Below are 27,108 nucleotides of genomic sequence, written 5' to 3'. Positions count from 1 at the left end.
GGCTCGCCGGCTGCGCGGCGCTCGGGGCCGGTTCTGGGGGAGGGAATGTAAACAAATCGGGGTTTTATAGTTACCTCACCCTCGAGTGCCGTGTGCATCTCCTCTCCGCTCGGTACCAAAAAGCCCGGCTGCACCCCCGCGTGTATTCACAGCGCCCGCTGCGCCAGCTGCGTCGCCGAGGCCCGCGCGCCGGCCAGGGCGCTACGCCAGCGGCGCACGGGGGCCCCCGCCGGCCCCTGCGCAGCCGCACCCCGTCCGCCCGCTGGGCGCTGCGCTCCCGGCGTCCGCGCGCCACCCGGCCATGCACGGCGGCAGCGCCGCTGGCGTAGGGCGACCGCGCCGCCGCCGCCGCGGGCTCCGCCGGGCCGGGGCCTACGCCAACTGCGGAGCGGGCCTCCGCGCTCGTTTTGTTCCGAGAAAAGGAGGACGCGGAGGAGTTGGGCTGCCAACGACGCATGCGTGGAGCCCCCTCCGCCGCTAGCCTGGCCTCCCGGGTGGGCACGTCGGTTGCAGGGGCCTGGGGGGCGGGGGCGGGGGAGGGGGGCGGGTGCGTAATGAACGCTCCGAGCGCAAATGCTTTATGCAGAAGGCTTCAGCTTCGACAAATTAGGATGTTTACCTCCGTGAGTTCAAGTCATCTTTCCGTCTCAGGGCAAAAAGCTAATATTCATTTAGTGCCAAGCGCAAGGTCTTTTGCATAGTTCTCCCCTCTCCGCCCCAATCCCATCCTTTTTTCTAAAGGGGCCTTCGGAGCCCAAAAGAGGAGGTTGGGTCCAGAGAGCATGTGACGCACTTGGAAAATCCTTGCGGCCTCTGACAGCTCTCCCAGGCTCTCCAGGCCGCCTCCCGCTCCTTAGCTCCTCTCTGCACACCCCGCCGGGGGCAGGCACTCCCGATCCCCATCCGGCCAAGCCGTGCCCCGGCCCCAGCCGCATCGTGTTCGTTCTTGCTCCCATTCCTGCGCTCCCACCGGCCCTGCCGCCCGGGAGGCCTCCTCCCCGGTCTTGAGCAAGTCCAGGCCCATCCGGCCTCCCCAGGTGGCCCGGGCACCCTCCCTGCGCCCCGCCGCTCCGCTCCCCGGCGCTGGCTGCGTCTCCGCGGCGGCGAGGCCTGTCTGTGTCCAGCCAGCCCGGCCTGCACAGAGTTCTGGGGGTGCCTGGTAGGTGTCCAGGGGAGTGGGCGGCCCCGCCACCCATGGGAACAGCAAGCCTTGCTGGGTGTCGGGTGCTCCCCAGGTGCTTTCTGTGCACATTGATTCCATCCTGCACAGCGAGGTGGGGGTTAGGATCCCACCCCAGGAAACAGAGGCACACGGAGTGAGGGACCCTGCCTGCGATCCCAGAACAGGGAGGGAGGGGAACCGGGATCCAACACGTTAGCATGGCCCCAGATTCTGGCCCCGCTGGAAGTCGGCCTTCCTGGAGGAAGGAAGGTGGTTGGGTTTTGATTTGTTTCTCTACCACGAGCATCTTCCAGCTGCTTAGTGCCTCCTGACGGCCAGGATGCCACGCTTCTCAGGTGGCTTTTCGCCTTGTTTGGAAAGGACCTGAGGTGTGGAGGGGAGAGCGCGAGTCCTGGTTTAAAGTCTCACCATTGTCACTCCCTGGGGGACAGTGACCATGGCCCTCAGGCTCACGGGTAAATTAAGGGAGTCGGTCTAAATGTATGCTCAAGTCCTCAGATTTAATAAAATAAAAACTAAAAGTCTGTGGATTCCATAAAACCAACACAGTGCACACACTGTATTTCTATCCATGCCATACATCTTTTGGGCCCAAAGCATAAAATGCTTCCAGTTGACCCTGATATTTGAAGGCACCTAAGTATTGTATTGACCACATTATTACCACCTTCACAATATATGCAATATCTGTCTTCTGAATATCCACGAGATAAATAAAGCACTGACATCCCTCCTATTTTAGGACCTCCACAGGGATGTTTAGTTCTGTATTCACAAGGCTACTGTTCAGCTGGTGCAGGTCCAGATGAACTGATGATGGATCAAATATGGAAGTGCTCTCTACAAGTTAGTCATCGGCAGCAGCTCCCACAGGAATTGCCCCAGGATTCCCCGCCCTGTACCCGCCCTTTCTCTCAGGATTCCCCAGACCGCCCACCCTGCAGGAACTAAAGGCCCGGATGGACACCTGGAGGGCCCCCCTCTTATAAAGACCCTCAATTCTAATTGGTTGTCACCTATGCTTGCCCAGCTGTTGTATAGTTTCAGTCTTGTCCCTGCATAAAAGTAGGGTAAGCTAGTTGAAGACAGACCATGTCTCCTTACCACTTTATACACTCCCCCAAACATTGGTCTGTGATCACGGGTATCCATGCCGACGAGGGAAGGGCTCAGAACAGAATTGCCGGGCAGGGTAATGACTGAGCCACAAACGAGGACAGTTACAGTTCCTGGTGGCAATAAATTTCAGGCGAGGACTCGAAGGCTCACTCAGCAATCACCTGCTGGAGCTAAACCATGCAGAGTGCAGCAGAAATATCACTGCAGTGTATATTTTATCTTTACCCATTTTATATACGAGACGTGTCAGGGAACGGAATTTTTAATACGTAGAACTTCTGAAGGGGTCGGACAGGAAGCCCATGTGAACTCTGCAAGCAGTAACGGGTGCCCTGCAGCTCCAGAGGGGGCGAGAGCAGTGAATTCCGTGTGAATGGGTTACCTTTCATGCGTGCTGCGCATTCCCACGGCTTCAGTGGGTCGCGGTTTTATTTGGCATATCTGAAATGCCCGGAGGCGGGAGAGAATACATCCAATGGCCTGTTTTATCTCTCAGGATTAGAAAAGATGCTGCTACAGTAAGTAACGCACATAAGAACCACACTGCATACCTCAGTCTTTGGATGAAACTGAAGGAAGTCCGTGTCATAACTTGTTTTTTCCCTCTAGTGGAGGAGAAGATTGTCATCGTTCGCAGCAAAGTTAAGAGCCTTTAATTAGATTTATGAAGAACATGACTGATTCTGAGAAATCAGATCTTTCAAAGTCAATTATCCTTTCCATAAATCAAGCTTAGTAATAACCAAAGATTAAAAAAAAAACACACCTCCTCAACTTCATGTTCGATTTACACTGATTTTCACATGGCCAAAAAAGTTTAGTTCAGAAGAGGTTATGATTAGAGGCAAGAGTAACAGGAAGACTAAATTATGTTAATAGATAGCCCTGAGGTGGTGGGTAGTAATGACCTGGAATAGGTGTGAAAAGACTGGGAAAAGGAGACCTAGGGAATATGTTCTAAACACAGGCCTCGCCCAGCTGGTGTTGCTCAGTGGTTGAGCATCCATCCATGAACCAAGAGGTCATGGTTCGATTCCCGGGTTGTGGGCTCATGCAGGAGGCAGCGGATGGATGTTGTTTCTCTCTCATCTATGTTTCTATCTTTCTATCCCTCTCCCTTCCTCTCTCTCAAAGAATCAATTAAAAAAACAACAACCACAAACACACATTTAAACATAGGCCTCAGAATTAACCACCTGTTCACTTTTAGAGACCGTATTTTCAGCCTGGAAATGTAAGGTGCCCGCTCCAGATCTGAACCCAGAGAAATGTGAACGGTACGTCCCATTCCTGTTTCTGAGGCCGGTGGTAGGTGCTGTGGGACATGTAACAGGCCACACCCATGGTCAGGATGGGGAGCGGGCCTGTGGAGCAGTTCTTTTCCCATCCCTGGAGAAATTATGGCCCCACCGGCTCCTCTAAAGCCCCGGCCAGGTTGCTCAGTTGGTTAGACCAGTGGTCGGCAAACTCATATTTAGTCAACAGAGCCAAATATCAACAGGACAACGATTGAAATTTCTTTTGAGAGCCAAATTTTTTCAACTTAAACTATATAGGTAGGTACATTGTTATTAACTTAATTAGGGTACTCGTAAGCTGGCCTTTGCTAAAAACTCAAGGGGCCAAAGAGCCGCATGTGGCTCGCGAGCCGCAGTTTGCCGACCACTGGTTAGAGCCTCATCCCCATAGGCTACGGTTGCTGGTTGCCGGTTCGATCCCCGGTCAGGGCACATACAAGAATCAACCAATGAACGTATGAATAAGTGGAACAACAAATCAATGTTTCTCTCTCTGTCAAATCAATCAGTGAAAATAAAAAATAAAAAGACTTGTCCTTCCTAAAATGAAGATAACTAGTCCTTGAGAGCGTGAGCTGGTGTATGGAAGTTCAGATCACAGGAGTCCTTTCTGAAGACAGGACTCGAGGAACTGACAAGGCCACGGTCTTCCCCGGGGCCCGCGGCTTTGCGGAGGGTACACGAGGGCAGGGAGAGATGCACTGCCCTCACCCTGTGAGAGAGAGGCCAGCGTGACGGATCTGCCTGTCAAGTGAGACCATGCCGAGTTTAAACACCAAAATGAGTTTCAGGCTATCTGAGTTTCAGGCTGTCGGCAGAAACAAAAATAGATTGGAGAAATGAAACAATTAAAACAACTGACTTCAAGCAACGCCCACCCCTGGGCTCATGCAGGAGGCAGTGGATGGATGTTGTTTGGGTTTTTTTAAACCGACCAGCTAACTTCGATGTGATTTGCTTAGATGATGCTAACATTAGAGACTAGCCAAGTCCCTTACTCCCAGCCCATCCTAATACAACCAAAAGGCCTTCACCATCAGACAGCCCTGCTGGAAGAAAGACAGGGGAGAGGCTTTCGGCCTCCGATTCCCCAGGGCAAATCCTCTCAAAACCAGACGTGAGGCCCAGCCTAGGAGAAAGAGAGGGCCCACTCAGAAGAAGGGAAAGAAGCAAGAAACTCAGAGCGAGAGCCAGGAAAACAGGCAGACCACACATTTGCCTCTACGCTGGTGCCAGGAACCCCAAACCTACTGCCTTGTGCTCACCAACCCCGGAAATCCCCACGTTTAGAACTTTATTCCTGGGCCTTGAAACCCAAGGCAGTTGGGCCCTGAGGGGAGTGAGTACCATTTTATTACTTATTTACACCTCGACAGAGAGAGTACCGCTTCCAGGTCTTTTCTGAAGAGGAAGCTTTAAGGAGGGCGAGTGTCTGGCTTTCTGACAGCGGCGCACAGGGACAGGGGGAGACTAGACACACAGCGGACTGCTCAGTGGGCGCCTCGCCCGCCGTGTCCGCTCACAGAGACTGAATGGAAGGCAGCAGGCTCGGTACGCAGCCACCTGTACCAATCCTGGGCCTTGATGCCAACCGGTGGGGGTGCAGCAGGAACCACCTTTCCAAACCTTAACTTCGGGCCCAAAGGAATAGAAACAAAGGGGCACAGATATCCACATGAATGATGCAAATTTGTGGGCAGTTACACTCTAAAGAGTATTACCAACATGGAAGTGAATTAGCAATAAGTTACCATGTAACCATTTATAAAAACAGGTTCATTTGCTTAACTGGTTAAAATTATCTCCTTTTTTTAAAAAATTCATTTTAAAGTGTCATCACATGCGAGCAAATTTCAAAGCTTGCCTAGGGCTGCCCAGATAATTAATGACGAGACCCATCCCACAACTGACATTTACATGAAAACCATCAAATGCATCTTTTAAAATCAACACACGCTTGGTGTATCTTGACAAGTATTGCTTATCTTTGTTTTTTAAAAATTTGACAGCAACGATACAGCAAAACCCCAAATGTTAGGCAAGGCCATAAAGTCATTGTAAAAAGAAGAGTAGCTTGTGAGGATTTCTGAATTTCTCTTGTACTGTTTCTAAGTAAAAGTTCAAGTACTGTTTTATTTTTACTAAAATCCTGAACTTGCTTTACAGAATCCCATACCCCGCCTCTCCTGACCAGCGCACAGCTTTAGAGGAGTTTCGGAAACGTCCTCATGTTTTCTGAGGAGCGGTCTGGCAATGCCCAGCGGTTAGCCACCTGCTACGCTGGGCTGGCTTCCTCCCAGGTGACCTCATCCGCAGCCTCAGTGACTTCATTGCCCTCGAGTTTCATTCCAATTACAGGGACAGTTGCTTCCTCTAAGCAGTTACCTTTCAGTCCTTTTTTCCCACCCAAAAACCCAGGAAGGTGTACGGTTTAAAATATGCCAAGCACCATTTAAAATGCTTTAGATACTCTCTAACCCAGTGGTCGGCAAACTGCGGCTCGCGAGCCACATGCGGCTCTTTGGCCCCTTGAGTTTTTAGCAAAGGCCAGCTTAGGAGGACCCTAATTAAGTTAATACCCATGTACCTACCCGTATAGCTTAAGTTTAAAAAATTTGGCTCTCCAAAGAAATTTCAGTCGTTGTCCTGTTGATCTTTGGCTCTGTGGACTAACGAGTTTGCCGACCACGGCTCTAACCCATTTTATTCCTATGCCAGCCCTGCTAGGTAGATACTCTTACGTCCATTTCAGAGGTGAGAAAACTGAGGTGGTGACAGAGCCAGGGCACCAGTCCAGACGGTCTGGCTCTGGAGGGGATGGATGCTCTTAACCCTTGCATTACTGCACCTCTTCTCTCAAGACCCTGTGCAGGTTCCCGTTCCTGGGAGGACATCGACATTACTTTCTCTGCAAATGCCAATTAAAGAAAACCCCCCAAAATAGCAGAGCCATAAACTGGTGGCTTCCCAGGTCCACAGAGGTCGCAGGTCAATGGGCATTTTAAATGGAACAAAGAATGTAATAGAAACATTTCAAGTTACTTGTACCGCGAGCGTCTGTTCTCCCTGGCTTTGTCTCTCAGCTCCACGAGGTTGCCTCAGTTCCAAGGGAGATGTGTAGTCCAGCCTCTCAAATTAGAATGATAATTAGTCAATCTGGTTATACATTCAGCTGAAAGCTTTTTCCTCTTTCCGGTGATTTGATCCAGCTGTTGAAGTGTTTGATTTTCACCAGGAAGGTTGTATTAAAAGTTAGACAGAATCAGGTGTGTGTCAATGACTTCGATCCCAGTCAGGTAAATGTGAGTTACTAAGGTGCTAATCAATGAAGAATGGGCCAGGTGCAGGCAGAGCTAGTCCAGCAGATTTAAAGGGCAAGTCATTTAGGGGTTAAAGGTTCATTTCGGTCCTTAGATTTGTATGAATCTATTCCCTCTGCAAGTCAGATATTAAGGAATGGAAATGTCTTCAGGCAAAAAAGTTTGTGTTCCTTTTATGTGCAAGGCGAAGAAAATAGGATTCTTGCACTTATGTGGCTCACAATCCAGTCCGGGGGTGTGATTAAAGAGGCAATTGCAGTGCAGAGTGGCAAGTGCTATGGCAGAGACAGGTATGGGTTGCTATGGCAGCAAAAGGAAGTGACGTCCAAGGTCTGACGTGCGGGGTGAGTGGGAGAGCCGGGGAAAGAGCAGGGGGCAGAGCCACCCAAGCAGAGGCATGAAGTGAGTGGAAATGTGGTTCTCGTTTGGGGAAACGGAAATACACCGTATGGGTGCGTGTTAGAGATGAGGCGCTTGCAGTAAGCCGGCCTTTGTGCACATGTATGAGTCTGCACCGACCCTGACAGCAGGAAGAGGCAGAGGGGGATCGAAGCAGGCAAGTGGCATGACCACGAGCAGGAAGGGAAGTGGGTACTCTGGCAAGTGTGGTAGGCAGCATAATGCTCCTCCTCCCCTCACCCCCAAGAGGTGAGGTCCCCCTTCTCATTCCTGGAATCTCTGGGTGTGTTAGTTTACCTGACAAGGGGGATTAGAGATGGGGGGCGGGATGAGGTTGCTGATTTTGAGATGGGGAGAATATCCCGAATTAGCCTGGTGGGCTCAGTTTCATCACAAGGGTCCCTAAATAAAAATGGAGGGAGATGGGACTATGGAAGAGGGAGTCAGAGGGAGGAGTGACTATGGAGGGGAGTCAGAGGGAGGGGTGACTATGGAGGGGAGTCAGAGGGAGGAGTGACTATGGAGGAGGGAGTCAGAGGGAGATGGGACTATGGAGGAGGGAGTCAGAGGGAGGAGTGACTATGGAGGGGAGTCAGAGGGAGATGGGACTATGGAAGAGGGAGTCAGAGAAAGTGGGCCCCGCCCTAGCGCTTCGGAAGGAAGGCAGCCGGTAAACCTTGGCTTTAGCCCAGGGAGAGGGTGTGAGACCTCTGGCGGACAGCACTGTAAGAAAACACATTGCATTGTTTGAAGCTGCCAAGTTTGAGGTGCTGTGTGATTGCCCCAATAGAAAACTAATACACGTAAGCAGCTGTTACAGCAATAATCCGTGTGTGGAGTGGCCAGGGATAAAACAGAAATGGCTGGGCGTGAGAAGTGTCAAGGAGACAGAATCAAACTGAAACCCCAACTGTATTAACTTACTAGCTGTAGACTTCAAAGACCCTTCTTAATCATTCAGCTTTGTCTGAAATGCCCACAGAATGAAGTATTTGCAGGGTTTTGTTTGTTTTAATTTGTTTTTTTCTCAAGGTAATACATTAACATTGGCTTAAAAATTCAAACAGAGCCTGGCTGGTGTGGCTCAATAGTTGAATGTCATCCCGTGCACCAAGAGGTCACCAGTTCAATTCCCGGTCAGGGCACATGTCCAGTTGCTGGCTTGATCAGCAGTAGTGGGTGTGCAGGAGGCAGCTGGTCAGTGATTCTCTCTCGTCATTGGTGTTTCTCTCTCTCTCTCCCTCCCTCTCCCTTCCTCTCTGAAATCAATAAAAATATATTTTAAAAAACAAGATTAAAATAAAAAATTATTGATATAAGGTATTTGAAAAAGTAATCAGGAATATGTAAAAGAATAAAATGTAAAAGATAACTTCTTCCAACTCCAACCTACCATAGGTTGGTACTTTTTTTTCCAAACCATCAGTAATCAGCTACAGTTTTTCTGCAAAATGGTTTATCCATTACCATAATCAGTTGAAAAAGTGATAGTATAACTGAACATAATTTGACTGATTTGAATGTACAAGTGCAACCACAAATTAACAACATCCCAGTTAAGCAATAAAAAGGCTATACATTCTCTTTGCTTTAAGGCTGCGGGCCGACCTTCTGGTATCTTAAGTTGTGTAAATAAAACCCTGTGTTACTCTTATCTAGCCTTTTTTTTTTTTTTTTAAACATCTTAAAAGGAGGCTGCTTGGAGGGAGAAGGAAATGCCTGCTTGGCACCAGTCACCAAAGTCCAGGTATCCACAATAAAACAACAAATTCCTGTTTGAAGAGAGAGAGAGAGAGAGAGAGAGAGAGAGAGAGAGAGAGAGAGAGAACACTGGGAGAGAAAACCTTGGGAATGACACTCCCTCAGCCCCTCATCCTCCTGGGAAAGATGCCCACAGACTTCCCCCGGGCCCTTTGTTCTGCTTCCTCTCTCCCTCCTTATAAAAACCTCGGCCTACACGGAGATCTTTGGATGGGTTTTGAGGACTGGTAAAAGTCCCCCAACTTCTCGACATACGGCACTCGAATAAACCTCTTTCCTTTTACCAGCACCTGTCACAATGTTGTGGCAGGCGGCAGAATCCAGATGTTCGGTTACACAAGCACAATATTATTTAATAATTGTATTCTATGAAGCATGTACAGAGTCTATGGTTTTACACATTATTAAATCCACCCACACAATATAAATTAAACAACGAAGGACAGACTCAGAAAAAGAGCATGCATATCTCAGTATTTCCCAAGGGAACATTCTGCTTCCTTCTCCTTATAGTCAAAGTGGCTAAAAAGACTTTTTTTTACCCCCACACACACATTCACTCAACTCACTTTGAAACTTGGCTTCCATCCCGACCAGCTCATCCAAATGGTCACCAATGGCATGAGTTACTGAATCCAATGGTCACTTTCAACTGGCATTCCACTCTGTTTCTCTGCTCCTTTTCTGGTAGGCAGTTAGATAGACAGGAGCAGAGCAAGGACTACGCGATAGGCCGGGAACAGAAGGTCACCAGGGCAGAAAGCCCCGGCGGGTGCCTCGCGAAGGGCGATTGTAAGCTGGGACTTCCCCCCAGGGTGACCTTTCCTTCCCCAGCATATCACTCACCGGTCATGCGATTTGGACCCCCTGACCTTTCCCCCCTGGAGATAGCATCTAGGCCTCAGTTGTATGTCAGCTCCAGGCTCAGAAAAGCAGCAAAACCAGCCAAGGCTGCTGACCTCAGGGCCTGCCTTGGATAATGGACCCCCTGCCCTGGTTCCAACCGTCCATCCATCCATCCGTGGAGACCTACACCCTGAAAATTCACACCTGGGAAGCTGCCGAAGATTCCATTGGGATCTTCCCCCCTAAAATCTCCACCCTTTAGCCCGTAGGAGGCCCCCGTGCGCTCTTCCTCCTGGGAGCACAGTTGTGCCTTTCCCTTCCCCCCATCCCCATTCCCCCAGGTGGGTCACCATCACCTTCCTCACCCCCAAGCTCCTGGGCCCTTCCTTGGCCTCTATAAAACGTGTTTCCTAAGCCCGCTTCTTCAACAACTTCTTCCACCTCTGTGATTTTCCAAATAAATGTTCTCTTATAGTTGGGGTCTGGGCTCTGCATTCATTCCTAGCTGGAACTCAAGTACCGAGGTTGCTTCCGGTCCAACCCCCACCAGTCTAGCACCTGGTGCCGTCCTAGCCCCTACAACACAGTTGAGGCAGCTAACCACTTCCTTCTTCAAACACAGGAGATCTGATGGGTTTACTGGCACTTTTAAGAAGACACACAGCTGGAGAAGTAGCCGAAGAATGGTGCCTTTTTCCCACTCTGGCTGCCCCATCAAGTAAGACACCCGCGTAGCTGTCCCACCTCCAGCCCAGCTCCCCTTCAGGGAAGAGTCCGGCTCCCCTCCACTCTCAGAGCAGATAGCACTCTTCTGATTTTTTTTTTTTTCATTCATCTCTCTAGTAGCTCCCTTCCTATCTTTTCCAAAGGATCTTGTCTTCTAGACTTCCAGATGTGCAGGCAATTTCTTGAGTCATCTTATTTGTCATTCCACACCAGGGTTTGTGAAGGAGTGTCTTGAAGAGCCACTTGCACCAGAGTCTCTGGGGTGCAGTTTTCAGCCCTCACCCTATCGAACCAGCATCTTGGGGAGAAAGACTCAAACTTTGCATTTTAAATCACCTCCCAGGCAATTCTTATTTAAAAACTCGGGATTGAGAATTACCATTCTACCCTCTCACCCTAAGTCATATTATCCAACCCCATGGCCTCAGTTACTCTTTATATGTTGGTGACGTCTACCTCTCTGTTTTCAAATAGGAACATCCCACTTTGATGTCTCCTGGCCAATTCTTACCATGTAAGATGTCCCCACCTGAACACATCTCCCAATCCTGCCATTCTTTCTCTTGTTTCTCCCAGTTTTGAAAATGGTTCTACTGTCCTCCCAGGAAGGGGGGGGGGGGGGGGAAGCAGAGGTGAGGTAGTCATTCTTAATTCATTCTCTCCTTAAAGGACTCTTGACTTCTGCTTCTCACCACCCCCATGTCACTCCCCTAGTGAAAAGTATTATAATATGTTGCTTGGAACTTAATTGGCTTCTGGTCAATCTATTCTCCACAATGCAAGTTGAAGTTACAGATAATTCCTGTGCATGAACTTTTCCAAGTCTCCCACTGCCCTTTGGTTAAATAACTTTGTCAACAAACAATATCCTGCCCAATCTGCTCTCCTGTAATCTCGGTGGATTTACCTCATGACTTTACTTTGCCACTATGCCGTCCAGTGTCATAGGCACTACCCTCTTGTGGCTCTTGAGCATTTACCAGTGGTTGGCAAACTCATTAGTCAACAGAGCCAAATATCAACAGTACAACGATTGAAATTTCTTTTGAGAGCCACATTTTTTAAACTTAAACTTCTTCTAACGCCACTTCTTCAAAATAGACTCGCCCAGGCGGTGGTATTTTGTGGAAGAGCCACACTCAAGGGGCCAAAGAGCCGCATGTGGCCTGCGAGCCACGGTTTGCCGACCACTGGGCTAGACGAACCTGCGACAGGCTATATGTGTAACTCGCACATTGGATTTCTCAAACGTGGTGCAAAAAATGTAAAAATTATAACCCTTCGTATTGATTGCATGCTATGATCTTAACATACTGGATTAAATAAAAATAATATTAAAATTAACTGTACCTGATTGTTTTTACATTCTCAATGTGACCACTAAAATCGTTGAAATGACATAGGCGGGTTTGCATTATACTTCTACGGGACAACGCAGGTCTAAAACTCGGTGGCCCAGCCCCGCTGAAAGACCTGTCACTCCCTCAGACGTCTCTCCTCTGCACCCCTCCCCCTCCCTGCAGCTGGGGGTCTCCCACTTGTTCTTGAGGACACAGTGTGGTTATCAGCTCTGAGGAGCTGCTCTTCCCCTTTCTCTTCCCACAGGAGTTCGGGGTTAGCTGATCCCCCATGAGCTCGCACACACAGCAGCCAGCTTGCAATGCTCCAACTTGCAGCCTACTTGTCTACCCCGACCTATGCCTCCTCTACTCACCAGCTGCTTGTTAGCACGCCTGCGACTTGTTCCACGTAGTATCCTCAGCACCTAGCCTGCCATTCTTTCTCTTGTTGGTAGAAAGCACATTGGTACAAAGTAGATATGGAGCAAATACTAATAGAAACGACTTCCCGGGACCGAAACCATAAAACATGGCTGTGGGAGGGGTTATGAATTAATATTGCCTCTCTGTCTTTAATCTGTCCGTACCTATCAAACAGCACCCTCAACGCTCTCTTGCATCCTTTGCCCCGTATAAGGTTTTAAAACATCATCAGTTAATGCGAACGAGGAAATGATCAGAGAACAAAATGAACACAACTTTCGTTTTCTAAATATTTTTAAATCCTGCTAGGAGGTATTCCCTGTGAGAAAAATTACCTATCCATTGGAAAACATTTTTACAGCATTTCTGAAGATCAAGTCTTTCTTTGCAGGAATTTAAATGAGACCTAAAATCAAGTCCTTTTCCTCTATAATCCTACACTGCTGGCATTCTCAGAGAAGTTCCGAGAACATCAAAAATCCTGGCGTGCTCACATTTATAATTAACGTTTTACCACATTCCTGTTAAAAGAAAAAAAAAAAAGTAGCATATGGGAAATATAAAAGCAATAAGAACAGACAGCAACTATGTTCTCAGTCTCATCAGATGTAAATTGTAAGTGGCGTCCTCCGTGTCCATCCAAAGATCACTCTTGGTTTTATGGGTTTATTTTTTAATGCTTTAAGCGTTTTCATGACTTGGCCAGGCCTTTTATCTGTTTGTATTTTTATGAGATTAAAGTGTCTAGAGGACTTATAGAGACAAATACCAAGCCCCACCCTGGCTCCAGGCTCTACTTAACTGTTTTTTCTGCCTTCACTGTCTCACCGCCTATCAGCACAGCTGGGCCTGGGCTCCCCACTCCGGGGCAATGCCTCATCAACAGTCATCACTGAAACTGTGCAGCCAAGAGGAACCTACCAAGATATGACAATGTGAGGTGATCATCTGGATAAGATTTTGGAACAGAAAAAGGACATGGGTAAAAACTAAGGAAATCTGAAAAAAACTATGGACTTCAGTTAATAATAGTGTATCAGCCCGGCTGGCATGGCTCAGTGGTTGAGCATCGACCTATGAACCAGCCCCCCAAAACCCCAACACACTGAATTCGGGAAAGTGGAAACACAGAAAACATCCGGGCAAATGATGTCATTGTCGAATCACTGAATTATTCTTCAAAACCGCCCTATCTCTAGAATTCTTGTCATGTGAGATAATAATTTTACTTATTGTTTAAGTGACTTTTTTTTTTCCTTTTATGACCCACAAGTATTTAAGAGATGTTTAGACAGGTTTTTTCCCCCTTAATTCTGAAAACATCTTTACTCATAATCTTGGCCTTCCTGTCAGCTAGTCACTATTCAAAAGACCCCCCAGGGCCTGATCACCATTCCAAACTCCCTGAAATGAGCAAGAAAAACAGAATGATTACAAACCACTTAACAGTAGCTGGAAGGAGGCACACCAAATTGAACAACAGAATGGGTGGCTTATTGGGAAACAAATCAAAGAGACAATATTAAATTTTAATAACAACATGAGAACCCTTAAGGAGTTTAGACTATAACACTAAAGTTATAGGAATTTGGGGCTAACAAACGTTATTCCTGAATTATAGAGTAATCACGGTCAGATCCAAAAGCAACTAGGTGTGTGGAGGCAAAACCCTTAGAATATATCCAAGTGTCAAGAAATCAGATCACAGGTTATGTAATAGATCAAAAGGAAGCTATTCATTATTCTGTTTAAGACAGCCAATATCCTACCATCACAGTTGGAGATGTGGTCGCCAATAAGAGAAGTAACAAAATATGTTTATTTTTGAATTGTCAGGTTACTACAGTGAAGGCTTCTTTTCCAAACAAAATACGGCAGGTCATTGAACAACGTCGTTTCATGCACTGTCCTTTCATGATAATGTATATGAGATGCCTTAGAGAGGTAACTCTGGTTTATATGAACTAGCTTTTGGTAGAACTGGTTTCGTTATATCATGTTGCTTAAAGTCACAGACATATCAAAGTGAAGACTTCCTGTAGGTCTGTTACAGAAAACCGGAGAAGACCCAAGCAACACTTAGAGAGATGGAGTTACATTTATTACGCGCGGGTCTAGAGGAAAATGTCTCTCAAATTCTGGGCCTCAACATGGAGGAACTTTTCCTATTTATATGTTTTTACCTTCTTTGTCTCCCAAATTTGGGGTGTTTCCGGCCCCCTTTGCAAGTTCTTAAAGAGTCCCTATGTGCTGGGGCCTTGAGACCTCAACCAAAGGCCTGGCCTGGTGCCAGCACTGATAATTTTGTACGGGGAAGGTTTAATGGCCTCTCTGAAGTGGGAGTAGTCTTATTTTCCTTATTATTTAAGCAAGCAAGCATTTACAGAAGCCAAATAGCAGGGTTAAAATTTCAAACAGTTTTTATATAAGATGGATGCTTCATGTCTATCTTCTGACACCTGCAGATATGGGTTTGAGGCTTTCTAATTCAATTTTTTAAACTTTCATACCGTGAGGTTCAGAAGGGAAAATACTTAAAGAAATGAAAGAGAAACAAACTGATCTTGTAGATGGAAAGTATTATTATTAATTTTGCTTATCCACGTCCCCTTTGTGTGGAACAGCAGAAATGATTCACAGCTATTTGTGCCTCTCGAGATCAGAGTTCCTGACTCTTTAAGGAGAATCTAGCCCACTGTATAGAGAATGGCTCTAGGCCTGGCTGATTTTGAAACAGGAATTTTGGGGGTAAGATAAGACAGGTTTAGGAAATTTTAGAAATTTTGGAAATTAGGGGACCGTGGAGGAAGCACAGGGCTGCAGAGCAGCAGAAGGTGTATTTCCATAGAATGGGGGAGCTGGGAACAGCAAAAGGACTATATTTACACAATAAAGAGAAGGAAGCCCTTCATCCAGAAGGAGGAAGAAAGCCCAAAGGGAATAGAAAAACAATAAGGAAGGATGGGACATGTGAGGGACATGTGAGGTTCAACCTTGAGCCCAGGAGTTACTATAGTAACCAGTCCAAGGCCATAGTGACCAATCAGAGGGGATATCAAGGCACCAGGATCTGCAGCCTTTATAAGCCATAGGGATAGGGAACCCAGTGGGACCCTTTCCCCCTCCCCACGTGGGAGTCCATTCTGTGGGACTCTTTCCCTCTCCCCATGTGGGAGTCTGTACTTGTTCTTCAATAAATCTCCACCTTTGCTACACCACTTTCTGTCTGAGGATTCATTCTTCGATTCCGGCAGACAAAGAATCTGGGTTCCAGTCCAAAAATCCCATATCAATATGACACAGTGTTTGAGCGTTGACCTGTGAACTAGGAGGTCATGGTTCGATTCCCAGAGCACATGCATGGGTTTGGGCTTGGTCCCCAGTGCAGGGGGCTTGCAGAAGGCAGCTAATCAATGATTCTCTCTCATCATTGATGTTTCTCTCTCTCCCTCTCCCTTTCTCTCTCTGAAATCAATAAAAATATATTTTAAAAAAAAAGGATAGCTTCAGGAAAATAACAATTTCACTCTCTACAAGTCAATATTCAACTCCTCTAATGCACAATAATTCTATAATTAAATGACATAAAGATAGGTTTTAAGATCAAACATTAAAACATTAACTACCACTGAATCACTTACATAGTTTAATTTAGACCAGTTCTGGAATGAGCAGATGTTATTGCATCGAGACCTATTATTACAAAGGTTTCGAAATAGAGAAGTGCTGTCTGTGTGTCACCAGATGAAGAGTAGAAATGGGTCTAGAAAGGCCTGGATGAAACCATGCATCTTAGTTCGGATTAGCAGATCAATTACTGCGATTGTTTAAAAGGAAGTAAATGAGAGCTGAGGACCTTTTTTTGAACTGGACATTACTACTCAAATTCAACTTCACTGAAAATGCTAACAAACAATTTAACTACATTGGGTTTAGCTTATCTCAGATCAAAAGCATGATAAAATTCCTCTTGTCTAGTGTTGTAACAAATACAGGGAATGCAGATCTCTAAAATCCTCGAGCAGAGAGCCTAAGCTATTAAGGTTATGGTAACCAAATTAAGAGTCACAGCCATTGTATGATAATGGCCGCAGCATCAGTAATTGTGCTTTACAAAGATAATTACTGGTTTCCTACACAGGAGTAATTGTGCATTCACTGAAGTTTTCCATCCTGTGTCATAAATATAATCTAGTTGCTTTATAGTTTATGAACGTTAATCAGCATATCCATAAAGTTTTACATTGCTTTCTATTTGGAATGTCGTAAAATTTATCTTGTGATGATAGCAATATTTGCTGCAAACCGACATCGATGTTATATACTGGCAAGTAATCACACATTGAGATTGTTTTCCTAGGCTATTTTTCAGAAGCCCCAGCAAGGATTAATCTATTTCCTTCAAGAACATGTTGTTTGTGGTGTTTTGGTTATTTTTTTAAAACTATCCTGAAGCACTAACAGAAAACAAGGTATCAGAAACTTTAAGTAAATTATAGTTAAGTGAATTAAATTACAATTCTGTCTAGCAAGTTTGTCTCACTTTTTAAACATTACTTTAAACTTTGAAGTAATATTGCACTTTGAAGGTATTCTTCAAATGTCTTTAATTTTTTTTAAGCAGCTGTACCACATGGAGCTAAGATATGTTTGGTGTTTTAATTGGAGATTGAATTTTTTTAAATATATATTTTTATTGATTTCAGAGAGGAAGGGAGAGATAGATAAAAAACATCAATGATGAGAAAGAATCATTGATTGGTGGCCTCCTGCACATCCCCTACTGGGGATCGAGCCTGCAACCTGGACATGTGCCCTGCCCGGGAATCGAACTGTGACCTTCTGGTTCATAGATCGACACTCAACCAGTGAACCATCCTGGCCGGACAGAGATTGAATTTTTAACTGGCGATTCAATTTGACATTTTAAAAATAGGTAACAAGTGGAATGATGAATTCCATAGTTCTGGCAACAGCGCAGAAGTACATCTTCTCCACACTGTCCCTTCCTGCCGGGTCCCCCAGGGAGAATTAATTTCAAGCTATTGGTGGCCTGGTGAGCCACCAGGAAAGGAATTGGCAAGTCATTTGGGTAACGTCCGTGCAGAGCCCTTGCCATTACATATCCTGGAAAACATTAGGTGGAAGAGCCCCTGCACAGTCTGAGACTCCCGTGCTCTGTTTGTGGCCCCATACCTGTGGTTGTCTTCAGACGTAGATGTTGAGATTAAACTCTCTGGTGCTATTCCAGGAATCCAAGCCTATAATGCTGATGTAGAAGCAACGTCAAGAGTAATAACAGATTTGCCCCTGGCCAAGAAGCTCAGTCGGTTAGATCATTGTCCTGCAAGGTTTCAGGTTCAATACCTGGTCAGGAAATTTCCCACCTGGTGTGGCTCAGTGATTGAACATTGACCCATGAACCAAGAGATCACCGGTTTGATTCACAGTCAAGGCACATGCCTGGGTTGCAGGTTCAATCCCCAGAAGGGGGCATGTAGGAGGCAGCCAATCGATGCTTCTCCCTCACCAATGTTTCTATCTCTCTATCCCTCTCCCTTTCTTTCTCTCTAATAATCAATTTTAAAAATACATACATATATATATATATGTATGTATATGATATATATAATCTACACTAATAAAAGAAACATGCAAATTAACCATCACTCCGCTACGCCCACCAGCCAATCAGGAGGGAATATGCAAATTAGAAGGCCAAATATGGTGGCCACCCAGCCGCTCCAGGTGCAAAGTGGCCAGGCGGGGCAGGACGCCTGCTATGAGAGGGAGGGTGGCAGGGCGGGGCGGGGGGGGCGAAGGGATTTACAGGAGCGGCACTCTGGCCGCAGTGAAGACTAAGATTGCAGACTCCGGAGTCTGCAGCGAAGACGAAGAAGGCAGACTCTGGCCGGAGAGAAGGCCTGGGTCCCGGGTGCCGCCTCCGGTGCTGGAAGCCAAGGGAAGGAAGGCCTATTGCACGAATCTCTTCGTGCGACGGGCCTCTAGTATATGTATATTTGTTAATCCTCACCTGAGGATATTTTTTCATTGGTTTTTAGAGAGAGTGGAAGGGAAGGGGAGAAACACCAATGTGAGAGAGACACATTGATTGGTTGCCTCCTGCACATGCCTGGACCAGGGCTGGGAATTGAACCTGGGTGTTGCCTGAGGTACATGCCTTTGACCAGAATCGAACCTGGGACCCTTTAGTCCACGGTCCGACACTCTATCCGCTGAGCTAAACCAGCTAGGGCTAAAAATATATTTTTAAGGAAACAAATTGAAAAGAAAAAAAGAGTCATGACAGATTTGAGATATATTTTAAAGAGAGAATTGAAGAGACGTGGCTTTCACCAAGAATTATCCTTGTCTCCCCCTGCCCCATGTAGCCATATAACCAGGATGACCGTGTATGTGGGGGGTGGGGAGTCAAGGATAATGCTTGGGTTTCTGGTAAGAATAACTATAGAGAAGGAGCTATCTTTCACCAAGAGAGAGAGGGCTAGAGGAGGGGCAGATTTCTGAGGTGGGAGTGGGGGGATGAAGACTTAATAGTTGGAGCTATTTTACATTTGGGATACCTAAGAGACATCTCAGCGGAGAGGCCAAGTAGGCAATGGAATATCCAGGTCAAGCTCTAAAGAAAAGTGTGAGTCAGGTAATAAATTTTACAGTTGTCAGTGTTAGATGATATTGGAAACCACAGGACTGGATCAGATTGCTCAAGGATAACTGGGTAGGATGTACAGAAGGCCTGGGACCTCGCCTGGAACACGTGAGGAATGTCCTGCCCTACTTCTGCTAGACTAATTTCCCATGGACGGAGATTTCTGCCTAATTTTCACTTTTCCCCCCCAAATACTCCATCCAGCCTTAGTCTATGTGAGGCCACTCTTGGTCCACTGTGTCCTCAGCCTTTTTCTGCAAAGCGCTTACCACCGTTTGCAATGAGTTATTCGTGCTTATTTATTCTGTATTGGGCTCTCCACTGGAATGTGTTTCATGAGGGCAGAGGCCATTGGCTTCCATTTGTATCCCCAGCGCCTAGCACGGTGCCTGGCACGTCATTCTAAGTGCCGAGCAATGAGCCGAAGTGGATGGGGAGTGGACATTGATTGACCGTGGGAGGAGCCTGTTAAGGTGATAATTTAGCAATGGTTAAAAAATACAACAATTTTAAGACATTCGTCAATTATTGTTATCTTGAATTTTCTAAGGGAAGAATAAATGACGTAGCAAAGGATTCGAGCATTTTAGTTATCCCACTCTCCAGGAAGGGTGTGAGGTATACAGAGATGAATGTTTAGGGAGAGCTTTATATGGCCAAGTACAGACAATTCATCAGCTGTCCAAGTTCCACCACAAACTCCCGGAGCTTAGAGCCTGTGTCTTCCCCAAGTTTCTCTTACGTATGATGAAGAGTCCATACGTATTTATTGTTTAAATGTATGCGTTCACTGTCGCATTAAAACATCTGCTTGTATGTTTCCATTGTAACTGTAGAAAACAAGGTGGATGTGCCCGTGTTTGTGACTGTTCCTGGGCCCAGAAGCTTCTTTCTGAAGTTTGACAGTTCTAACTCTCAGGTTTCTCCCTGCAGGGACTTGGTAAATCGCACACAGAGCAGACACTCACAGAGGGTGAGGGCCGCACAACTTGACATTGACAACCAGCTGCCCCCGTGTTTGGATCACGGTTGCTCTCTAAGAGAACCAGTGCTTTTGGCTGCCCCTCGATATCCAGAGGTTCTCCGTGCAACACCTGGCCATTTGCATTCCATGTACACACCATGTACACACGTGCACGGTACCTCGCTCAGCGCTGCCTGTCTGGCTTCCGATTCCTTTGCGGCCTGATTTCCTAGTGTACAAGAAAATGTCTGGCTGTGCATTATTTTTAAAAATTCATGTGAGAATCAGAGAATGCCAGAATGGGTAGGTCCTAGGAGTAATTCCCTTGCTCACATTTCAGCTCCTCGGGCCATTGTACTGTTTTCTGGGGAACACAGTGTCTTGCTAATGGTGGGGAGCGAGCACACCCCCAGCCTCTGGGACACAGAACCACATAGCGGGGCGCATGTTGAGATGAGCATCTTCCTAGCAGTGAATGAAGGGACAATTAATGAAGCCGGAGCTATTTTGTTTAAACAAAACATTGACGTAGGTCTGAGTCTTCGGGGAGGTTTTTGCTTTGTTTTCCTTTAATGCAGATTTCGAGACCTTCTGTCTCAGAATGTTTCCCGCGATGCATCGGGAACCAATGACCCAGAGTCGTTACAGCCAATGGAATTGACACATACCCCTGATTACAGACTCCAAATTCAGGTCGCTTCCTAGATAACAGTGAGCCCTTAATTTGGTACGGAAAAGTCATATTTGAAAATACAATTTAAGGCCATCTTTGAGCTGTTGAGAATTTATGGAGGCAGCACCCTGAATGTATTTCCCCCCAGAAACAGAGATTAATGCGTGGAGATAAACACAGCCAGGGGACATCGCAAGGCATTTATGTGCGAGCAGAGTAACTGCGCCCCCAGGCTAGAACTATTCATCAACTCTCCTGCCAGGGATGCTCCTCGGCCAGTGTGTGAGGCTGAGCCACAGATGAGGACCTCTGCACAGGAAAACATTCTCTGTGGGGAAAACTGACTCAGTGAAATCGTTCCCGGTTGATGCTCCTTTCCCCGACACCCGCCCCATCCTTCTCTGCACTGCGCAGTCTCTCTCCAGCTGACCCTTCCTAGTTACGGTCTCTGGTCTTTGACGGGGTCCCTGACATCTCCCAGTGGTTTGGTTTCTAAAAGCAGGCTCTTCTGCTTCCGTTTCCACCGAATCACAGGAGCCTCGTTTGAGCGGTTACTTTTTAAGACATGTAGAGAGATCAGGAGTCCTATTCTGTGGCCAGGGAAACAAGGACGTGTGGTACATGCGCAGTTCCATGTCCAACTAAAATGTTGCTCATTGCCCTCTCCCTTCAGCCGTCAGGAGGAAAGCCGTCAGGTAAACAGGGAAGCAGCCCCACGACAGGCAGGCCCTCCGGAGAGAATCAGGTTCCTGGCCGCCAGCGCCTGCTCCCCTGAATCTGAACGGGGCCTTCTTACCCCGAGGAGAGTTTGACAGCTTTTAGGGTTTCTGGTCATACAGCTGCGCTCTCCAGGGGGAAACAGAGCGCAGAGCAGAAGAAACCAGCAGAGGCTTGTCATCTGTCCAAGGCGGGCGAGGGCAGGGCCTCACTGAGGACTTTGCGAGGCCGGGAGCTCTGGGAAGATTAGATTCCTTACAGATTCCTTGTGAGTCAAGTCAGTACCGAGTGACACATTTCAAAAGGCACAGCTTCCGCGTATGCTTAAGAGCCTCTCCTCAGTATTCTTCGCTTGCAAAAACTTAGGATAAGTGCATCATTGCTGAGCTTTCTTCGAGTTGGGGTGTCCCTGGCTTTGCTGGTGTCCACCGAGCAATGCAGGGTGGGCAGGGACCTCGGTTACACCTGCATTTCCTTGCTTCTCTCTCAGCCCCGAGTCTTGCACACAGTAGGTGCTTGCTTCATCAATGGATCAGGGGTGGGGCTGGGCCGTAGGGGAGAAGCCCTCCTTCCATCACTGGCTGATGGGGGGGCCGCTGATGGGGGAGGCCGCCAACAGCGGGTCATCTCCAAGGCCTCCTTAGACCGAGGCGGTGACTGCTCTCCAAGGCATGTTCTCGGCACCGGGTGAAATCGCCTTTGTGAAGCTTGCTAGCTCAGGAGCAGGGTGGTCACCTTCCCTGCTCCCGAGTGGGCAACCCCCTCGGGGTGTGGCTTTGGCACGCGGCATCACCAGGCCTGCTTTCCTGCTGGCTGCAACGGAGGGGTCACCAAACTCTGACAGGCGCGTGACCTCTGCCTTTATTTCTTCCCGACTATGCGTTTTCAGGACATGACAAAGACGTTGCTGTAAATTATGAGTCCTTGGTCTAATTTTCCCAGTCTGTACACCTGAGAGGGTGTGTGTGAGTTTTGCTTTTTTATTTTTTTAACTACATTTTTATTGATTTTGAGAGGAAGGGAGAGGGAGAGATAGAAACATCAATGGAGAGAGAGAATCATTGACCTGCTGGCTGCCTCCTACATGCCCCCACTGGGGATCAAGCCTGCAACCCAGGCATGTGCCATGACCAGGAATTGAACTATGACCTCCTGGTTCATAGGTTGACGCCCAACCACTGAGCCATACCAGCCGGGCAGTTTTGCTTCTTTAAAAGAATGACCGAAACACCGTTACCTTGGTGGAATACGTTCGCAGTGGTCCAAGTATAGTCACTATGTTTACAGGCTCCTTCATTTGCACAGAGTACAAAAGCAAGTTGCCGAGAAAAAAGACAATATAAATAAAAGTTTATAACACAGTGCATCCATCTTTCCCCCACTTAAAATTTGAAAATAAGCCAAAAATGTTGTGTGTGCTTTTTCTGGACCAAACTTCTGTTTGAGAGCTAAAGAATGCCACTTGCGGGCCTTACACTGTGGTGACATGGAGCCAAAATAAAAACTCCGTGTGTGGCAAGTACTCATTTTTGCTTTGCAGTAAATATTAGGTTTGATGTGGCCTCTCTGGGAAACGTGGCCTCATGTTTAAAGACGCCTTTACTCCTGGTGACATTAACAGTCTATTACAATAATCACATTAGGCTGGCGAAATCAGAGGGTGGGGAAGCAGACTCTTCATCCCATGCAGCTTGCATTACCAAGCATCTAAAAATAATGGCATAGCGGCAGGCATTACGGAAACAGACTCGCGACGTGCCCTGACGTGTGTTCTAATTCTGCCTCTCTGAGCAACTAGAATAAGTCACTCTCATCGAAATAAGTCCCCAGCAAGCACCCCCACGGAGCACCATGCTGGCACATGCACTAGCGGCGTCAGCAGAGAGTCGAAAGGAAATGAGTGAAGCCCCATGAACACATGACATGGCAAATGATTTTGATCCACATTAAAGCTATGGACAATCTGTGTTTGTTCCATTTGAAGAAATATTAAATCCAGACTCTGGAACTCTGCTTCTTTCTGGAGCAGGGACCCTCCTGCCCCGTGCGGATCTCTGAGATACGGACTCAGGCAGGTGTTGGGAGGACCTCAGTGAGGGATCCAGGAAGTGGGAGAGGGGCAAGAGACAGGTTCTCCAGAGGGTGGGTCTTAGTTCTTATTTTTTTTCCTTAATACGTTTTTATTGATTGCAGAGAGGGAGGGAGAGGGAGAGAGAGAGATAGAAACATCAATGATGAGAGAGAATAATTGATCAGCTGCCTCCTGCACGTCCTCTACTGGGGATCGAGCCCGCAACCCAGGCATGTGCCCTTGACCGGAATCGAACCCGGGACCCTTGAGTCCGCAGGCCAACGCTCTATCCACTGAGCAACACCAGCCAGGGTGCAAGAAGGTTTTTAGAATGGAGCAGCCAGCTAATTTTAAGTGGATAATTTGGTATGGCCCGAGAATGACATAATAAATACCCTATGGCCCTTGGCAGAAACCCCTGCTATACATACTATACACACCTATGATAAAGTTTAATTTATACATCAGGCTCAGCAAGGGATGGACAACAAGAAAGCAATGAACTAGGACAATGATAACTATACCCTGTGATACAGCGATGGCACCTCTCTCGCTCGGATCTGAGAACCAAGGTGGAGTCTAGAGCCCCGCCAGCTGGACAAGGACTGACTCCTCCAGGTGAGACAAGGCTGGGCAGCACGAGCCTCTATCCCGCTCCTCCGAGCACAGAGCGATTCACAATTTAACACTGCAGAACTGGCCTGGCCGGTGTGGCTCAGTGGTGGAGCGTTGACCCTTGAAGCAGGAGGTCACGGTCAGGGCACATGCCTGGGTTGTGGGCTTGATCTCCAGTAGGGGGCGTGCAGGAGGCAGCCGATTCATGATTCTCTCTCATCATTGATGTTTCTCTCTCCCCCGCTCCCTTCCACTCTGAAATCAACAAAAACATATATTTTTTAAAACACACACCTACGAACTGTTTGTTTCTGGAATTTTCCATTTGATATTTTCAGACTGCAGTTGACCATGGATAACTGAAACGGCGGATAAGGGGGAAGTACTGTAAAGTGAATGGATTGCCAAGAGGACGCTGATTAAAAACAGGACCTAGAGGTTCTTAAACTTGGCGGCATATTCATATCACCTGGGAGATTTTAAAGTCCCCACGCGCAGGCCACAACCAGGCCGATTCGATTAGAAACCTGGGATGGGAGGTGCAGGGGGTGGGCGGAGGATGGAATGGAGGTGGAACCCAGGGTCTACGGTTTCACCAAACTGCCCAGAGGATAAGGACCGGGCCAGCAGCATTCTCAGCTCCTGTGACGTGTCAGAATGCAGAAGCCCAGGCCCCGCCCTGCCCTTACCACATCAGAGCCTGCACTGTGACGGCGTCGCCAGCGATTCCCACAGCCACTGTCCGGGGTGAGAGTCCTGCTCCAGAGAACTCTGTCCTCTCCCGGGCAGTGGCCAGTCCTCAGGGGTGTCAGTGTTTCCCCCAGGAAATGTGGGCCCTGAGGTTGTAGACATTTTAATTTCCCCACTCACTCCGCTGGCAACAACTCAAGAAATCGGTGGAAGCCATCAAAAGATGATGCCCGAGAGGGAAAGTGGGTGAGGGGAGTTTATCTAAAGCCTAGGCGGTTCTGCCCGGCCGGCGTGGCTCAGTGGTTGAGCGTTGACCTAGGAACCAGGAGGTCACGGTCTGGTTCCCGGTCAGGACACATGCCCCGGTTGCAGGCTCGATCCCCAGTGAGGGGCGTCCAGGAGGCAGCCGATCCATGATTCTCTCATCATTGATGTTTCTCTCTCTCCCTCTCCCTTCCTCTCTGAAATCAATACAAATATATGAAAAATATATAAATCAAATAAACCTCAGGTGGGTTTAAGGCACAAGGTTTTTTGAGCTGCTAAAGCGCCCTGTCCACACCATGGTGGGGTGAAGTTCAGTGGGGAGCCCTGGCTTGGCACCCGCAGGAAGATAAGGGGGTGCGGGTAGGGGAGCACCTCCAGTTCCGAGCTCTCCTTCCCACCTCCCTTAAGCAGAACGTAAAAGGCTCTTTGGAAAGAAAGCTGCAAAGGCTTGGAGGCCTGGAGGCCTGGAGCAGAGCTTCGTTACGTAATGTTGGTAAGGCCAGGCCACCCTGCATTCCTAAAACCAGGGTTATAACCGCGATACAAACAAGAAGAAAACTTGCTCCCTCCTGACCTGGTTGGAAATGTAACTGGCAGGAAGGCAACATGGAAGACAGCTCCCAAAAGGCTCCTACTGTGTATCATAGCTCCTACTATGTATAGATGCTATTCCAAGTCCCTCCACTTCATCCTGTGGGTGCTCGTCGGCGGGCTTCCTGGAAAGTTAATGTCACTGTTGCTAGAATGAGTGATCTCACAAGATAAGAAGCAAGAAGCGTGGCTGAGTCAGAGCAACCGATGGCTCCCACCTGAGGCTGTCAGCGGGGGGCTCATTCAAGGACCAGAGACTGGGAGCCCACAAAAGGGAGGGAGTGGGGCTCAGGACGGGCGGGCCCACACCTCGGAAGGTCTCTGTGTCCCCCCTGCTAAAGAGGTTGCCAACATTTAGCAAAGCTTAAATGGCAGCACGAGCACCTGGCTTTCAAGGACTAATAAATACCAGCAAACACGGCCTCTTGCTCGCCCAGCCCTCATATGGTCTGTCATTCTTTCCCAAGTTGCGTTGTTGCACCGAGCAAGGGTTTGACTTACCTCTGCTGGGATGCTGTGTAAAGTCACTTCCATGGGTAAGTACACAGATAAACTGCCAACGAGAAATCAGTCAGAGCCTCAATCTGCTGAACATCCACTGAATGAAAACATGCCTAAGTACTTCTGAGACATGCTCGGCATTTTTGTAAATAACCCACAAGAGCAAAAATCAAAAACTTCTTCTAGATTGGGATTCTGTAAGAAGTGTTTTTTTTAAAAGAAATTTCTAAGCACTTTCAGAATTATAAATGCTCAAAGACTATCATTGCTGAGAACAGCTGTACTATTCCTTCGTACGTGTACGTGTACAGAGCATGCAGTTATTTTGTGGTTCAGGGAACACAAGCACGGTGACAAAGGAAAGGAGAAACCGTGCCATGTACCAGGCAAGGCCCACGGACAGGCACAATGGAAAGCACACCTCCCTTTGCGCTGAAAGGAGACAGAAAACATTTTCCTGTCATCAAGGAGGAAGACAGACATCGCTGAACAAGAAATAAGTATCTCCCCAGCGGGGATCGAGGGGGCCCTGGGAGGGTGGGGTGAGGGCCTAGAGGGGCACCAGGTCAGCCAGAATCGCTATGGCCCCTGCGAACAGAACCTCGACTTACAAAGCAAATCAATCACTTACAGGACGTGTTTCACTCAACTGCAGGGAGGCAGGTCATCCTTTCTCCTTCTCTGAATGAATGGGAAGGCCAGGAGCCAGCGGCCTCCCACCCTAGGAATGCCTGTGCTCTATCCACAGGCTGGTTGAGAAATCCATCGCGCTTCCAGGAGCTGTATCAGCACGTTCCTCCCCTCCCCACACGGAGCCGATGGTACAGGCGCAGTGGGAGCCCTGAACACCGTAAACGCCATCACAGGGACTCGCAACCAGCCCTAGCTAGAGGGGTTGTCTTTCTACTAGAATCACAATTTGTGGGTTTATCCC

The 27,108-nt window shown here is 47.7% G+C and overlaps 1 protein-coding gene across 3 annotated transcripts in view; it reads right to left on the bottom strand.

Annotated features, from left to right (window-relative positions):
* SLC39A10 (solute carrier family 39 member 10) overlaps window positions 1-26,193 on the bottom strand; it is a 57,032-nt gene extending 30,839 nt beyond the window's left edge. Inside the window, exon 1 of one of the 3 annotated variants that reach the window (XM_079782985.1) lies at window positions 26,175-26,193. Coding sequence is in view for 1 of the 3 variants with exons in the window: in XM_079782981.1 (XP_079639107.1) it covers window positions 80-98 (19 nt within the window). In the remaining 2 variants the exon portion in view is untranslated. Of the gene's footprint in view, window positions 1-74; window positions 261-26,174 lie in introns of those variants that run through there. The other 2 variants (XM_079782982.1, XM_079782981.1) reach the window with 2 other exon arrangements.
* Window positions 26,194-27,108: the final 915 nt, after the last annotated feature.

This window comes from Cnephaeus nilssonii (assembly GCF_951640355.1).
Source record: "Cnephaeus nilssonii genome assembly, chromosome: 10".
Lineage (NCBI taxonomy): Eukaryota > Metazoa > Chordata > Mammalia > Chiroptera > Vespertilionidae > Cnephaeus > Cnephaeus nilssonii.
This window is presented reverse-complemented; position numbering and strand designations above follow the sequence as displayed.